Source organism: Salvelinus namaycush, unplaced genomic scaffold, assembly GCF_016432855.1.
Source record: "Salvelinus namaycush isolate Seneca unplaced genomic scaffold, SaNama_1.0 Scaffold1334, whole genome shotgun sequence".
Lineage (NCBI taxonomy): Eukaryota > Metazoa > Chordata > Actinopteri > Salmoniformes > Salmonidae > Salvelinus > Salvelinus namaycush.
Genome location: NW_024058047.1, coordinates 18511 through 35847, shown reverse-complemented (window position 1 = coordinate 35847; position 17337 = coordinate 18511). Strand labels below are relative to the sequence as shown.

The following is a 17337-nucleotide window of genomic DNA, read 5'->3' as shown; positions in this document are numbered from 1 at the left end:
TCAATACTAGCTAACCCTGACCCACTTTAGTGTAGCCTCGTCGCCAGGCTCAATACTAGCTAACCCTAACCCACTTTAGTGTAGTCTCGTCCCCAGGCTCAATACTAGCTAACCCTACCCCAGTTTAGTGTAGCCTCGTCCCCAGGCTCAATACTAGCTAACCCTAACCCAGTTTAATGTAGCCTCGTCCCCAGGCGCAATACTAGCTAACCCTGACCCAGTTTAATGTAGCCTCGTCCCCAGGCTCAATACTAGCTAACCCTGACCCACTTTAGTGTAGCCTCGTCGCCAGGCTCAATACTAGCTAACCCTGACCCACTTTAGCGTAGTCTCGTCCCCAGGCTCAATACTAGCTAACCCTGACCCACTTTAGTGTAGTCTCTTCGCCAGGCTCAATACTAGCTAACCCTGAGCCACTTTAGTGTAGCCTCGTCCCCAGGCTCAATACTAGCTAACCCTAACCTAGTTTAATGTAGCCTCGTCCCCAGGCTCAATACTAGCTAACCCTAACCTAGTTTAATGTAGCCTCGTCCCCAGGCTCAATAGTAGCTAACCCTGACCCACTTTAGTGTAGTCTCTTCGCCAGGCTCAATACTAGCTAACCCTGACCCAGTTTAATGTAGCCTCGTCCCCAGGCTCAATACTAGCTAACCCTAACCCAGTTTAGTGTAGTCTCGTCCCCAGGCTCAATACTAGCTAACCCTGACCCACTTTAGTGTAGCCTCGTCCCCAGGCTCAATACTAGCTAACCCTAACCTAGTTTAATGTAGCCTCGTCCCCAGGCTCAATACTAGCTAACCCTAACCTAGTTTAATGTAGCCTCGTCCCCAGGCTCAATAGTAGCTAACCCTGACCCACTTTAGTGTAGTCTCTTCGCCAGGCTCAATACTAGCTAACCCTGACCCAGTTTAATGTAGCCTCGTCCCCAGGCTCAATACTAGCTAACCCTAACCTAGTTTAATGTAGCCTCGTCCCCAGGCTCAATAGTAGCTAACCCTGACCCACTTTAGTGTAGTCTCTTCGCCAGGCTCAATACTAGCTAACCCTGACCCAGTTTAATGTAGTCTCGTCGCCAGGCTCAATACTAGCTAACCCTGACCCAGTTTAGTGTAGCCTCGTCGCCAGGCTCAATACTAGCTAACCCTAACCCACTTTAGTGTAGCCTCGTCGCCAGGCTCAATACTAGCTAACCCTAACCCAGTTTAGTGTAGCCTCGTCGCCAGGCTCAATACTAGCTAACCCTACCCCACTTTAGTGTAGTCTCGTCCCCAGGCTCAATACTAGCTAACCCTACCCCACTTTAGTGTAGCCTCATCCCCAGGCTCAATACTAGCTAACCCTACCCCACTTTAGCGTAGTCTCGTCCCCAGGCTCAATACTAGCTAACCCTGACCCACTTTAGTGTAGCCTCATCGCCAGGCTCAATACTAGCTAACCCGACCCACTTTAGTGTAGCCTCGTCCCCAGGCTCAATACTAGCTAACCCTGACCCACTTTAGTGTAGCCTCGTCCCCAGGCTCAATACTAGCTAACCCTGACCCAGTTTAATGTAGCCTCGTCCCCAGGCTCAATAGTAGCTAACCCTGACCCAGTTTAGTGTAGCCTCGTCCCCAGGCTCAATACTAGCTAACCCTGACCCAGTTTAGTGTAGCCTCGTCCCCAGGCTCAATACTAGCTAACCCTGACCCAGTTTAATGTAGCCTCGTCCCCAGGCTCAATACTAGCTAACCCTGACCCAGTTTAATGTAGCCTCGTCCCCAGGCTCAATAGTAGCTAACCCTGACCCACTTTAGTGTAGTCTCTTCGCCAGGCTCAATACTAGCTAACCCTGACCCACTTTAGTGTAGTCTCGTCCCCAGGCTCAATACTAGCTAACCCTGACCCACTTTAGTGTAGCCTTGTCCCCAGGCTCAATACTAGCTAACCCTGACCCAGTTTAATGTAGCCTCGTCCCCAGGCTCAATACTAGCTAACCCTGACCCAGTTTAATGTAGTCTCGTCCCCAGGCTCAATACTAGCTAACCCTAACCTAGTTTAGTGTAGCCTCGTCCCCAGGCTCAATACTAGCTAACCCTACCCCAGTTTAGTGTAGCCTCGTCCCCAGGCTCAATACTAGCTAACCCTAACCCAGTTTAATGTAGCCTCGTCCCCAGGCTCAATACTAGCTAACCCTGACCCAGTTTAATGTAGCCTCGTCCCCAGGCTCAATACTAGCTAACCCTGCCCCACTTTAGTGTAGCCTCGTCGCCAGGCTCAATACTAGCTAACCCTAACCCACTTTAGTGTAGTCTCGTCCCCAGGCTCAATACTAGCTAACCCTACCCCAGTTTAGTGTAGCCTCGTCCCCAGGCTCAATACTAGCTAACCCTAACCCAGTTTAATGTAGCCTCGTCCCCAGGCGCAATACTAGCTAACCCTGACCCAGTTTAATGTAGCCTCGTCCCCAGGCTCAATACTAGCTAACCCTGACCCACTTTAGTGTAGCCTCGTCGCCAGGCTCAATACTAGCTAACCCTAACCCACTTTAGTGTAGTCTCGTCCCCAGGCTCAATACTAGCTAACCCTGACCCACTTTAGCGTAGTCTCGTCCCCAGGCTCAATACTAGCTAACCCTGACCCACTTTAGTGTAGTCTCTTCCGCCAGGCTCAATACTAGCTAACCCTGACCCACTTTAGTGTAGCCTCGTCCCCAGGCTCAATACTAGCTAACCCTAACCTAGTTTAATGTAGCCTCGTCCCCAGGCTCAATACTAGCTAACCCTAACCTAGTTTAATGTAGCCTCGTCCCCAGGCTCAATAGTAGCTAACCCTGACCCACTTTAGTGTAGTCTCTTCGCCAGGCTCAATACTAGCTAACCCTGACCCAGTTTAATGTAGCCTCGTCCCCAGGCTCAATACTAGCTAACCCTAACCCAGTTTAGTGTAGTCTCGTCCCCAGGCTCAATACTAGCTAACCCTGACCCAGTTTAATGTAGTCTCGTCGCCAGGCTCAATACTAGCTAACCCTGACCCAGTTTAGTGTAGCCTCGTCGCCAGGCTCAATACTAGCTAACCCTGACCCACTTTAGCGTAGTCTCGTCCCCAGGCTCAATACTAGCTAACCCTGACCCACTTTAGTGTAGTCTCTTCACCAGGCTCAATATTAGCTAACCCTGACCCACTTTAGTGTAGCCTCGTCCCCAGGCTCAATACTAGCTAACCCTAACCTAGTTTAATGTAGCCTCGTCCCCAGGCTCAATAGTAGCTAACCCTGACCCACTTTAGTGTAGCCTTGTCGCCAGGCTCAATACTAGCTAACCCTAACCCAGTTTAGTGTAGCCTCGTCGCCAGGCTCAATACTAGCTAACCCTACCCCACTTTAGTGTAGTCTCGTCCCCAGGCTCAATACTAGCTAACCCTACCCCACTTTAGTGTAGCCTCATCCCCAGGCTCAATACTAGCTAACCCTACCCCACTTTAGCGTAGTCTCGTCCCCAGGCTCAATACTAGCTAACCCTGACCCACTTTAGTGTAGCCTCATCCCCAGGCTCAATACTAGCTAACCCGACCCACTTTAGTGTAGCCTCGTCCCCAGGCTCAATACTAGCTAACCCTGACCCACGTTAGTGTAGCCTCGTCCCCAGGCTCAATACTAGCTAACCCTGACCCAGTTTAATGTAGCCTTGTCCCCAGGCTCAATACTAGCTAACCCTAACCTAGTTTAGTGTAGCCTCGTCCCCAGGCTCAATACTAGCTAACCCTACCCCAGTTTAGTGTAGCCTCGTCCCCAGGCTCAATACTAGCTAACCCTAACCCAGTTTAATGTAGCCTCGTCCCCAGGCTCAATACTAGCTAACCCTGACCCAGTTTAATGTAGCCTCGTCCCCAGGCTCAATACTAGCTAACCCTGACCCACTTTAGTGTAGCCTCGTCGCCAGGCTCAATACTAGCTAACCCTAACCCACTTTAGTGTAGTCTCGTCCCCAGGCTCAATACTAGCTAACCCTACCCCAGTTTAGTGTAGCCTCGTCCCCAGGCTCAATACTAGCTAACCCTAACCCAGTTTAATGTAGCCTCGTCCCCAGGCGCAATACTAGCTAACCCTGACCCAGTTTAATGTAGCCTCGTCCCCAGGCTCAATACTAGCTAACCCTACCCCACTTTAGCGTAGTCTCGTCCCCAGGCTCAATACTAGCTAACCCTGACCCACTTTAGCGTAGTCTCGTCCCCAGGCTCAATAGTAGCTAACCCTGACCCACTTTAGTGTAGTCTCTTCGCCAGGCTCAATACCAGCTAACCCTGACTCACTTTAGTGTAGCCTCGTCCCCAGGCTCAATACTAGCTAACCCTAACCTAGTTTAATGTAGCCTCGTCCCCAGGCTCAATACTAGCTAACCCTAACCCAGTTTAGTGTAGCCTCGTCCCCAGGCTCAATACTAGCTAACCCTGACCCAGAGGTAACGCCAAGTAATTTTGTCTCAACTTGTTCAACAGCCACCCCATTCATTGCCAGATTCAGCTGAGGTCTAGAACTTAGAGAATGATTTGTACCAAATACAATGCTCTTAGTTTTAGAGATGTTCAGGACCAGTTTATTACTGGCCATCCATTCCAAAACAGACTGCAACTCTTTCTTAAGGTTTTCAGTGACTTCATTAGCTGTGGTTGGTGATGTGTATATGGTTGAATCATCAGCATACATGGACTCACTTTGTTTAATGCCAGTGGCAGGTCATTGGTGAAAATTGAAAAGAGTAGAGGGACCTAGAGAGCTGCCCTGCGGTACACCACACTTTACATGTTTGACAATTTAGAGATGCTTCCATTAAAGAAAACCCTCTGTGTTCCATTAGATAGATCGCTCTGAATGGCAGAGGTTGAAAAGCCATAGCACATACGCTTTTTCAACAACAGTTGAATAATATGTAAGGCTGCAATGAAATCTAACAATACAAGCTCCCACAATCTTCTTATGATCAATTTCATTAAACTAATGATCAGTCATTTGTACCCTTCTCTGTAAGCATGCTGAAAGTCTGTCGTTAATTTGTTTACAGAGAAATAGCATTGTATTTGGTCAAACAACATTTTTTCCAACAGTTTGCTAAGAGCTGGCAGCAAGCTGATAGGTCTGCTGTTAGAACCTGTAAAGGCCGCTTTACCACTCTTGGGTAGCAGAATTACTTTGGCTTCCCTCCAGGCCCGAGGACAAAGACTTTCCTCAGGCTCAGATTAAAAATATGACAGATAGGAGTGGCTATAGAGTCAGCTCCCATCCTCAGTAGCTTTCCATCTCAGTTGTATATAATAAATCCATCAAGTGCACCGTCTGGATGCTCCTCATTAATCACATCAGACCAACAACTATTTTTAACATCATCCACATAAGTCACAGCAAAATCTTTAGTATGATCTCTTATATACTATAGCTTTAGATCTACCATGAACCAGAGGTTTCTTCATGATAGGGTTCTAAATGGAACTCAAAGGGGTTATCCTACAGGGGCAAATCAAAGGGTTCTAAATGGAACTCAAAGGGGTTCTCCTACAGGGGCAAATCAAAGGGTTCTAAATGGAACTCAAAGGGGTTCTCCTACAGGGGCAAATCAAAGGGTTCTAAATGGAACTCAAAGGGGTTATCCTACAGGGGCAAATCAAAGGGTTCTAAATGGAACTCAAAGGGGTTATCCTACAGGGGCAAATCAAAGGGTTCTAAATGGAACTCAAAGGGGTTCTCCTACAGGGGCAAATCAAAGGGTTCTAAATGGAACTCAAAGGGGTTATCCTACAGGGGCAAATCAAAGGGTTCTAAATGGAACTCAAAGGGGTTATCCTACAGGGGCAAATCAAAGGGTTCTAAATGGAACTCAAAGGGGTTCTCCTACAGGGGCAAATCAAAGGGTTCTAAATGGAACTCAAAGGGGTTATCCTACAGGGGCAAATCAAAGGGTTCTAAATGGAACTCAAAGGGGTTATCCTACAGGGGCAAATCAAAGGGTTCTAAATGGAACTCAAAGGGGTTATCCTACAGGGGCAAATCAAAGGGTTCTAAATGGAACTCAAAGGGGTTCTCCTACAGGGGCAAATCAAAGGGTTCTAAATGGAACTCAAAGGGGTTATCCTACAGGGGCAAATCAAAGGGTTCTAAATGGAACTCAAAGGGGTTCTCCTACAGGGGCAAATCAAAGGGTTCTAAATGAACTCAAAGGGGTTATCCTACAGGGGCAAATCAAAGGGTTCTAAATGGAACTCAAAGGGGTTCTCCTACAGGGGCAAATCAAAGGGTTCTAAATGAACTCAAAGGGGTTATCCTACAGGGGCAAATCAAAGGGTTCTAAATGGAACTCAAAGGGGTTATCCTACAGGGGCAAATCAAAGGGTTCTAAATGAACTCAAAGGGGTTATCCTACAGGGGCAAATCAAAGGGTTCTAAATGGAACTCAAAGGGGTTATCCTACAGGGGCAAATCAAAGGGTTCTAAATGGAACTCAAAGGGGTTATCCTACAGGGGCAAATCAAAGGGTTCTAAATGGAACTCAAAGGGGTTATCCTACAGGGGCAAATCAAAGGGTTCTAAATGGAACTCAAAGGGGTTATCCTACAGGGGCAAATCAAAGGGTTCTAAATGGAACTCAAAGGGGTTATCCTACAGGGGCAAATCAAAGGGTTCTAAATGGAACTCAAAGGGGTTATCCTACAGGGGCAAATCAAAGGGTTCGACGTGGCTCCCAAAAGGGTTCTCCCATCTGGACAAATGACAGAACTCTGTAACCAGAGGGTTCATGACAGGGTTCTATGTAGAACACAAATGGACAAAATGAAGAACCCACAAGGGTTCTTTGTGAGAGGTTTCTAATGACAGGAACAAATGACAGAATGTCTATTGGTTGTGATGTTTTAACAATCTGTATTATACCCCAAAGATCCAGTGGCATAGCAGGATGTTTAACGAACAGCAAAATCACTAGCCGATATTCATGCCACTGGTAACTGAGAGGTTGTGAGTTCAAATCCCAAGTGAGGTTGACTCCAAAGTAATCAGCTTTTTGCTGGTCTGCAAAACCACGCCCATCATTATCATATTTCCCAGCATGCTCTATTGCAGTTAGATTTTTTTTTTCATTGTTTGTTTCAATATCTGTGTTTTTGCATTTGGTATTTCATTAGGATCCCCATTAGCTGTTGCAAAAGCAGCAGGTACTCTTCCTGGGGTCCACACAAATCATGAAACATGACACAATACAGAACATCATTAGACAAGAACAGCTCAAGGACAGAACTACACCAATGTACATTGATTGATTAAAGCTAAACAAAGATAAATAACATACATTAAGGTTAAACTAATCCAATCTGTTAGTTGGATTTATTGCACATGGTGCTGAGATGTTTCAGTTGAGATGATTTAGGTAGTCTCATTTATTCATCTTTTAACCCTGGCAGTCATTCTGAATGTAGATTGAGGGAATCTACCCAGGCTGGATCCTAATTGGAGTTAAATGTCACATTATGAACCATCATTATGTGACTTGATGCTGGTTTTGCTCTAGCTTATGCTGGTCACCAGTGTCCGAAACACAACGAATGCTGGTCACCAGTGTCCGAAACACAACGAATGCTGGTCACCAGTGTCCGAAACACAACGAATGCTGGTCACCAGTGTCCGAAACACAACGAATGCTGGTCACCAGTGTCCGAAACACAACGAATGCTGGTCACCAGTGTCCGAAACACAACGAATGCTGGTCACCAGTGTCCGAAACACAACGAATGCCGGTCACCAGTGTCCGAAACACAACGAATGCTGGTCACCAGTGTCCGAAACACAGCGAATGCTGGTCACCAGTGTCCGAAACACAGCGAATGCTGGTCACCAGTGTCCGAAACACAACAAATGCTGGTCACCAGTGTCCGAAACACAACGAATGCTGGTCACCAGCGAAAACACAATGAAGGCTGGTCACCAGCGAAAACTAGTGATGGGGGAAAAAAGCTTCATGAAGCATTGAGCATATTGTGTCGAATATAGGTTCACTAATTGAGGCTTTAATCAACACGTTCTACACTAGTGGCACCTGCTGGACAAAATAATTGAGAAAAGCACACTGCTTCGAAATAAACAGCTTAGCGATATCGATTTATGACTTGGCGCTCCGGTATCAAACGTAACATCACTAGCGAAAACACAACGAAAGGCTGCTCACTAGTGATGTGACACTGAGGCTTTGTGATTACTCGGAGCTTCATTATTTGTTCACAATGCACATCAGTGACATCTGCTGGTCAGTAATAAATAGCAGCATGTTATTTTTTTCTCTCCACTGTTTTCATCTAAACTTTGTGGCGCAGCGGGAAGTCGCTGGCTTTAGTAGCCTATAATCATTCCGAATACCAGCTTCGCCATCTTACATCATGGTGACACTTGTTGCCTTCATGTTGACTTATGGAATCTATGGAATTATTTAGGATGCTTAAAACAGAAGCTTATTCTAAACTACATTAAACAAATGACTTGAACAACAGTGTAGAAAGTGTGGTTTCACATAAAACTATTTTCTATATAGTTCATCCTTCTACAGGATTCGAGGTCATACCTTCACATCACTACGTGATCTATAATCCCCTGCTCTGCCTGCTAAACTACTAGTCAGGTAAAACTACTAGTCATGTAAACTACTAGTCTGGTAAACTACTAGTCAGCTAAACTACTAGTCAGGTAAAACTACTAGTCAGCTAAACTACTAGTCAGGTAAAACTACTAGTCAGGTAAACAACTAGACTGGTAAAACTACTAGTCTGGTAAACTACTAGTCAGGTAAAACTACTAGTCAGGTAAACTACTAGTCAGGTAAACTACTAGTCAGGTAAAACTACTAGTCAGGTAAAACTACTAGTCAGGTAAACTACTAGTCAGGTAAAATACTAGTCAGGTAAACTACTAGTCAGCTAAACTACTAGTCTGGTAAAACTACTAGTCAGGTAAAACTTATTTTGTACAAAATCCTAACCATATTTGTAAGTTGGTGTTTGAAAGCAGCTTGGAATTGAAGAAAGCATCGGAACCATAGTGGGATATCAGTGGGAGAAATCAGTGGGATATTGCATTTTGCAACACACAGTTTGAAAAAGCATGTGATCAAACTAAGCTTCAGGCATCATTGATGACGTATTTCTGATGAAGTGACACACGCATTGGCACACTGCTTCGAAGTTACCTGCTTAGTGATTTCGACGCCTCGGGAAACTCCGGTATTAAACGTAACATCACTTCTGGTTACCAGTGAAAACACAACGAAGGCTAGTTGACCAGCATAACCAGCTAGACCATGCTGGTCAGACCAGCATAACCAGCTAGACCATGCTGGTCAGACCAGCATAACCAGCTAGACCATGCTGGTCTGACCAGCATAACCACCTAGACCATGCTGGTCTGACCAGCATAACCAGCTAGACCATGCTGGTCAGACCAGCATAACCAGCTAGACCATGCTGGTCAGACCAGCATAACCAGCTAGACCATGCTGGTCAGACCAGCATAACCAGCTAGACCATGCTGGTCTGACCAGCATAACCAGCTAGACCATGCTGGTCAGACCAGCATAACCAGCTAGACCATGCTGGTCTGACCAGCATAACCAGCTAGACCATGCTGGTCAGACCAGCATAACCAGCTAGACCATGCTGGTCAGACCAGCATAACCAGCTAGACCATGCTGGTCAGACCAGCATAACCAGCTAGACCATTCTGGTCAGATAAAGTTGACTAGCTTCTGACCAGCACTGACCAGCACAGACCAGCTTGAAATGTATGCTGGTCAGACCAGCATAACCAGCATGAGTTTTCTTCATGACCAGTTTGAAATGTATGCTGGTCAGATAACGTTGAAATGCATGCTGGTCTATGCTGTTTTTTAAAGCTAGTAGGTGCTACATCATCTCACCTGAATCAAAAGGCTTCCCTTCTGGTTTCCAGGAGTCCACTGGTTCCACTGTGTAGAGGATTTTAAACAAGCTGAGCATTAGCAAGGTCAAAGGCATAGCATAGCACTCACCCATGTCAGGATATACTGTGTGTATAACACTTCATAACAATCAGGACAATATCTGGGACTGGTATGACATATTATCACAATGGAAAGGCGAAGCAGCAGTCTACAGTGTGGCTTAGTCTCGTCCCCAGGCTCAATACTAGCTAACCCTACCCCAGTTTAGTGTAGCCTCGTCCCCAGGCTCAATACTAGCTAACCCTGACCCAGTTTAGTGTAGCCTCGTCCCCAGGCTCAATACTAGCTAACCCTGACCCAGTTTAGTGTAGCCTCGTCCCCAGGCTCAATACTAGCTAACCCTGACCCAGTTTAATGTAGCCTCGTCCCCAGGCTCAATACTAGCTAACCCTGACCCACTTTAGTGTAGTCTCGTCCCCAGGCTCAATACTAGCTAACCCTGACCCAGTTTAGTGTAGCCTCGTCCCCAGGCTCAATACTAGCTAACCCTGACCCAGTTTAGTGTAGCCTCGTCCCCAGGCTCAATACTAGCTAACCCTGACCCAGTTTAATGTAGCCTCGTCCCCAGGCTCAATACTAGCTAACCCTGACCCACTTTAGTGTAGTCTCGTCCCCAGGCTCAATACTAGCTAACCCTGACCCAGTTTAGTGTAGCCTCGTCCCCAGGCTCAATAGTAGCTAACCCTGACCCAGTTTAGTGTAGCCTCGTCCCCAGGCTCAATACTAGCTAACCCTGACCCAGTTTAGTGTAGCCTCGTCCCCAGGCTCAATACTAGCTAACCCTGACCCAGTTTAATGTAGCCTCGTCCCCAGGCTCAATACTAGCTAACCCTGACCCAGTTTAGTGTAGCCTCGTCCCCAGGCTCAATACTAGCTAACCCTGACCCAGTTTAATGTAGCCTCGTCCCCAGGCTCAATAGTAGCTAACCCTGACCCAGTTTAGTGTAGCCTCGTCCCCAGGCTCAATACTAGCTAACCCTGACCCAGTTTAGTGTAGCCTCGTCCCCAGGCTCAATACTAGCTAACCCTGACCCAGTTTAATGTAGCCTCGTCCCCAGGCTCAATACTAGCTAACCCTGACCCAGTTTAATGTAGCCTCGTCCCCAGGCTCAATAGTAGCTAACCCTGACCCACTTTAGTGTAGTCTCTTCGCCAGGCTCAATACTAGCTAACCCTGACCCACTTTAGTGTAGTCTCGTCCCCAGGCTCAATACTAGCTAACCCTGGCCCACTTTAGTGTAGCCTTGTCCCCAGGCTCAATACTAGCTAACCCTGACCCAGTTTAATGTAGCCTCGTCCCCAGGCTCAATACTAGCTAACCCTGACCCAGTTTAATGTAGTCTCGTCCCCAGGCTCAATACTAGCTAACCCTAACCTAGTTTAGTGTAGCCTCGTCCCCAGGCTCAATACTAGCTAACCCTACCCCAGTTTAGTGTAGCCTCGTCCCCAGGCTCAATACTAGCTAACCCTAACCCAGTTTAATGTAGCCTCGTCCCCAGGCTCAATACTAGCTAACCCTGACCCAGTTTAATGTAGCCTCGTCCCCAGGCTCAATACTAGCTAACCCTGACCCACTTTAGTGTAGCCTCGTCGCCAGGCTCAATACTAGCTAACCCTAACCCACTTTAGTGTAGTCTCGTCCCCAGGCTCAATACTAGCTAACCCTACCCCAGTTTAGTGTAGCCTCGTCCCCAGGCTCAATACTAGCTAACCCTAACCCAGTTTAATGTAGCCTCGTCCCCAGGCGCAATACTAGCTAACCCTGACCCAGTTTAATGTAGCCTCGTCCCCAGGCTCAATACTAGCTAACCCTGACCCACTTTAGTGTAGCCTCGTCGCCAGGCTCAATACTAGCTAACCCTGACCCACTTTAGCGTAGTCTCGTCCCCAGGCTCAATACTAGCTAACCCTGACCCACTTTAGTGTAGTCTCTTCGCCAGGCTCAATACTAGCTAACCCTGAGCCACTTTAGTGTAGCCTCGTCCCCAGGCTCAATACTAGCTAACCCTAACCTAGTTTAATGTAGCCTCGTCCCCAGGCTCAATACTAGCTAACCCTAACCTAGTTTAATGTAGCCTCGTCCCCAGGCTCAATAGTAGCTAACCCTGACCCACTTTAGTGTAGTCTCTTCGCCAGGCTCAATACTAGCTAACCCTGACCCAGTTTAATGTAGCCTCGTCCCCAGGCTCAATACTAGCTAACCCTAACCCAGTTTAGTGTAGTCTCGTCCCCAGGCTCAATACTAGCTAACCCTGACCCACTTTAGTGTAGCCTCGTCCCCAGGCTCAATACTAGCTAACCCTAACCTAGTTTAATGTAGCCTCGTCCCCAGGCTCAATACTAGCTAACCCTAACCTAGTTTAATGTAGCCTCGTCCCCAGGCTCAATAGTAGCTAACCCTGACCCACTTTAGTGTAGTCTCTTCGCCAGGCTCAATACTAGCTAACCCTGACCCAGTTTAATGTAGCCTCGTCCCCAGGCTCAATACTAGCTAACCCTAACCTAGTTTAATGTAGCCTCGTCCCCAGGCTCAATAGTAGCTAACCCTGACCCACTTTAGTGTAGTCTCTTCGCCAGGCTCAATACTAGCTAACCCTGACCCAGTTTAATGTAGTCTCGTCGCCAGGCTCAATACTAGCTAACCCTGACCCAGTTTAGTGTAGCCTCGTCGCCAGGCTCAATACTAGCTAACCCTAACCCACTTTAGTGTAGCCTCGTCGCCAGGCTCAATACTAGCTAACCCTAACCCAGTTTAGTGTAGCCTCGTCGCCAGGCTCAATACTAGCTAACCCTACCCCACTTTAGTGTAGTCTCGTCCCCAGGCTCAATACTAGCTAACCCTACCCCACTTTAGTGTAGCCTCATCCCCAGGCTCAATACTAGCTAACCCTACCCCACTTTAGCGTAGTCTCGTCCCCAGGCTCAATACTAGCTAACCCTGACCCACTTTAGTGTAGCCTCATCGCCAGGCTCAATACTAGCTAACCCGACCCACTTTAGTGTAGCCTCGTCCCCAGGCTCAATACTAGCTAACCCTGACCCACTTTAGTGTAGCCTCGTCCCCAGGCTCAATACTAGCTAACCCTGACCCAGTTTAATGTAGCCTCGTCCCCAGGCTCAATAGTAGCTAACCCTGACCCAGTTTAGTGTAGCCTCGTCCCCAGGCTCAATACTAGCTAACCCTGACCCAGTTTAGTGTAGCCTCGTCCCCAGGCTCAATACTAGCTAACCCTGACCCAGTTTAATGTAGCCTCGTCCCCAGGCTCAATACTAGCTAACCCTGACCCAGTTTAATGTAGCCTCGTCCCCAGGCTCAATAGTAGCTAACCCTGACCCACTTTAGTGTAGTCTCTTCGCCAGGCTCAATACTAGCTAACCCTGACCCACTTTAGTGTAGTCTCGTCCCCAGGCTCAATACTAGCTAACCCTGACCCACTTTAGTGTAGCCTTGTCCCCAGGCTCAATACTAGCTAACCCTGACCCAGTTTAATGTAGCCTCGTCCCCAGGCTCAATACTAGCTAACCCTGACCCAGTTTAATGTAGTCTCGTCCCCAGGCTCAATACTAGCTAACCCTAACCTAGTTTAGTGTAGCCTCGTCCCCAGGCTCAATACTAGCTAACCCTACCCCAGTTTAGTGTAGCCTCGTCCCCAGGCTCAATACTAGCTAACCCTAACCCAGTTTAATGTAGCCTCGTCCCCAGGCTCAATACTAGCTAACCCTGACCCAGTTTAATGTAGCCTCGTCCCCAGGCTCAATACTAGCTAACCCTGCCCCACTTTAGTGTAGCCTCGTCGCCAGGCTCAATACTAGCTAACCCTAACCCACTTTAGTGTAGTCTCGTCCCCAGGCTCAATACTAGCTAACCCTACCCCAGTTTAGTGTAGCCTCGTCCCCAGGCTCAATACTAGCTAACCCTAACCCAGTTTAATGTAGCCTCGTCCCCAGGCGCAATACTAGCTAACCCTGACCCAGTTTAATGTAGCCTCGTCCCCAGGCTCAATACTAGCTAACCCTGACCCACTTTAGTGTAGCCTCGTCGCCAGGCTCAATACTAGCTAACCCTAACCCACTTTAGTGTAGTCTCGTCCCCAGGCTCAATACTAGCTAACCCTGACCCACTTTAGCGTAGTCTCGTCCCCAGGCTCAATACTAGCTAACCCTGACCCACTTTAGTGTAGTCTCTTCCGCCAGGCTCAATACTAGCTAACCCTGACCCACTTTAGTGTAGCCTCGTCCCCAGGCTCAATACTAGCTAACCCTAACCTAGTTTAATGTAGCCTCGTCCCCAGGCTCAATACTAGCTAACCCTAACCTAGTTTAATGTAGCCTCGTCCCCAGGCTCAATAGTAGCTAACCCTGACCCACTTTAGTGTAGTCTCTTCGCCAGGCTCAATACTAGCTAACCCTGACCCAGTTTAATGTAGCCTCGTCCCCAGGCTCAATACTAGCTAACCCTAACCCAGTTTAGTGTAGTCTCGTCCCCAGGCTCAATACTAGCTAACCCTGACCCAGTTTAATGTAGTCTCGTCGCCAGGCTCAATACTAGCTAACCCTGACCCAGTTTAGTGTAGCCTCGTCGCCAGGCTCAATACTAGCTAACCCTGACCCACTTTAGCGTAGTCTCGTCCCCAGGCTCAATACTAGCTAACCCTGACCCACTTTAGTGTAGTCTCTTCACCAGGCTCAATATTAGCTAACCCTGACCCACTTTAGTGTAGCCTCGTCCCCAGGCTCAATACTAGCTAACCCTAACCTAGTTTAATGTAGCCTCGTCCCCAGGCTCAATAGTAGCTAACCCTGACCCACTTTAGTGTAGCCTCGTCGCCAGGCTCAATACTAGCTAACCCTAACCCAGTTTAGTGTAGCCTCGTCGCCAGGCTCAATACTAGCTAACCCTACCCCACTTTAGTGTAGTCTCGTCCCCAGGCTCAATACTAGCTAACCCTACCCCACTTTAGTGTAGCCTCATCCCCAGGCTCAATACTAGCTAACCCTACCCCACTTTAGCGTAGTCTCGTCCCCAGGCTCAATACTAGCTAACCCTGACCCACTTTAGTGTAGCCTCATCCCCAGGCTCAATACTAGCTAACCCGACCCACTTTAGTGTAGCCTCGTCCCCAGGCTCAATACTAGCTAACCCTGACCCACGTTAGTGTAGCCTCGTCCCCAGGCTCAATACTAGCTAACCCTGACCCAGTTTAATGTAGCCTTGTCCCCAGGCTCAATACTAGCTAACCCTAACCTAGTTTAGTGTAGCCTCGTCCCCAGGCTCAATACTAGCTAACCCTACCCCAGTTTAGTGTAGCCTCGTCCCCAGGCTCAATACTAGCTAACCCTAACCCAGTTTAATGTAGCCTCGTCCCCAGGCTCAATACTAGCTAACCCTGACCCAGTTTAATGTAGCCTCGTCCCCAGGCTCAATACTAGCTAACCCTGACCCACTTTAGTGTAGCCTCGTCGCCAGGCTCAATACTAGCTAACCCTAACCCACTTTAGTGTAGTCTCGTCCCCAGGCTCAATACTAGCTAACCCTACCCCAGTTTAGTGTAGCCTCGTCCCCAGGCTCAATACTAGCTAACCCTAACCCAGTTTAATGTAGCCTCGTCCCCAGGCGCAATACTAGCTAACCCTGACCCAGTTTAATGTAGCCTCGTCCCCAGGCTCAATACTAGCTAACCCTACCCCACTTTAGCGTAGTCTCGTCCCCAGGCTCAATACTAGCTAACCCTGACCCACTTTAGCGTAGTCTCGTCCCCAGGCTCAATAGTAGCTAACCCTGACCCACTTTAGTGTAGTCTCTTCGCCAGGCTCAATACCAGCTAACCCTGACTCACTTTAGTGTAGCCTCGTCCCCAGGCTCAATACTAGCTAACCCTAACCTAGTTTAATGTAGCCTCGTCCCCAGGCTCAATACTAGCTAACCCTAACCCAGTTTAGTGTAGCCTCGTCCCCAGGCTCAATACTAGCTAACCCTGACCCAGTTTAATGTAGTCTCGTCGCCAGGCTCAATACTAGCTAACCCTGACCCAGTTTAGTGTAGCCTCGTCGCCAGGCTCAATACTAGCTAACCCTGACCCAGTTTAGTGTAGCCTCGTCGCCAGGCTCAATACTAGCTAACCCTGACCCACTTTAGCGTAGTCTCGTCCCCAGGCTCAATACTAGCTAACCCTGACCCACTTTAGTGTAGTCTCTTCGCCAGGCTCAATACTAGCTAACCCTGACCCACTTTAGTGTAGCCTCGTCCCCAGGCTCAATACTAGCTAACCCTAACCTAGTTTAATGTAGCCTCGTCCCCAGGCGCAATACTAGCTAACCCTAACCTAGTTTAATGTAGCCTCGTCCCCAGGCTCAATAGTAGCTAACCCTGACCCACTTTAGTGTAGTCTCTTCGCCAGGCTCAATACTAGCTAACCCTGACCCAGTTTAATGTAGCCTCGTCCCCAGGCTCAATACTAGCTAACCCTAACCTAGTTTAATGTAGCCTCGTCCCCAGGCTCAATAGTAGCTAACCCTGACCCACTTTAGTGTAGTCTCTTCGCCAGGCTCAATACTAGCTAACCCTGACCCAGTTTAATGTAGTCTCGTCGCCAGGCTCAATACTAGCTAACCCTGACCCAGTTTAGTGTAGCCTCGTCGCCAGGCTCAATACTAGCTAACCCTAACCCACTTTAGTGTAGCCTCGTCGCCAGGCTCAATACTAGCTAACCCTAACCCAGTTTAGTGTAGCCTCGTCGCCAGGCTCAATACTAGCTAACCCTACCCCACTTTAGTGTAGTCTCGTCCCCAGGCTCAATACTAGCTAACCCTACCCCACTTTAGTGTAGCCTCATCCCCAGGCTCAATACTAGCTAACCCTACCCCACTTTAGCGTAGTCTCGTCCCCAGGCTCAATACTAGCTAACCCTGACCCACTTTAGTGTAGCCTCATCCCCAGGCTCAATACTAGCTAACCCGACCCACTTTAGTGTAGCCTCGTCACCAGGCTCAATACTAGCTAACCCTAACCCAGTTTAGTGTAGCCTCGTCCCCAGGCTCAATACTAGCTAACCCTACCCCAGTTTAGTGTAGCCTCATCCCCAGGCTCAATACTAGCTAACCCTACCCCACTTTAGTGTAGCCTCATCCCCAGGCTCAATACTAGCTAACCCTACCCCAGTTTAGTGTAGCCTCATCCCCAGGCTCAATACTAGCTAACCATAACCCACTTTAGTGTAGCCTCGTCGCCAGGCTCAATAGTAGCTAACCCTGACCCACTTTAGTGTAGCCTCGTCGCCAGGCTCAATACTAGCTAACCCTACCCCACTTTAGTGTAGCCTCGTCGCCAGGCTCAATACTAGCTAACCCTAACCCA

At 48.2% G+C, this 17337-nt stretch overlaps 1 protein-coding gene across 1 annotated transcript in view; it reads right to left on the bottom strand.

The window, feature by feature from the left end:
- Positions 1–17337, bottom strand: part of vit (vitrin) — a 64024-nt gene that overhangs the window by 28713 nt on the left and 17974 nt on the right. The window contains exon 8 of the mRNA XM_038982890.1: positions 9921–9968. Coding sequence (XP_038838818.1) covers positions 9921–9968 — 48 coding nt within the window. The remainder of the gene's footprint in view (positions 1–9920; positions 9969–17337) is intronic.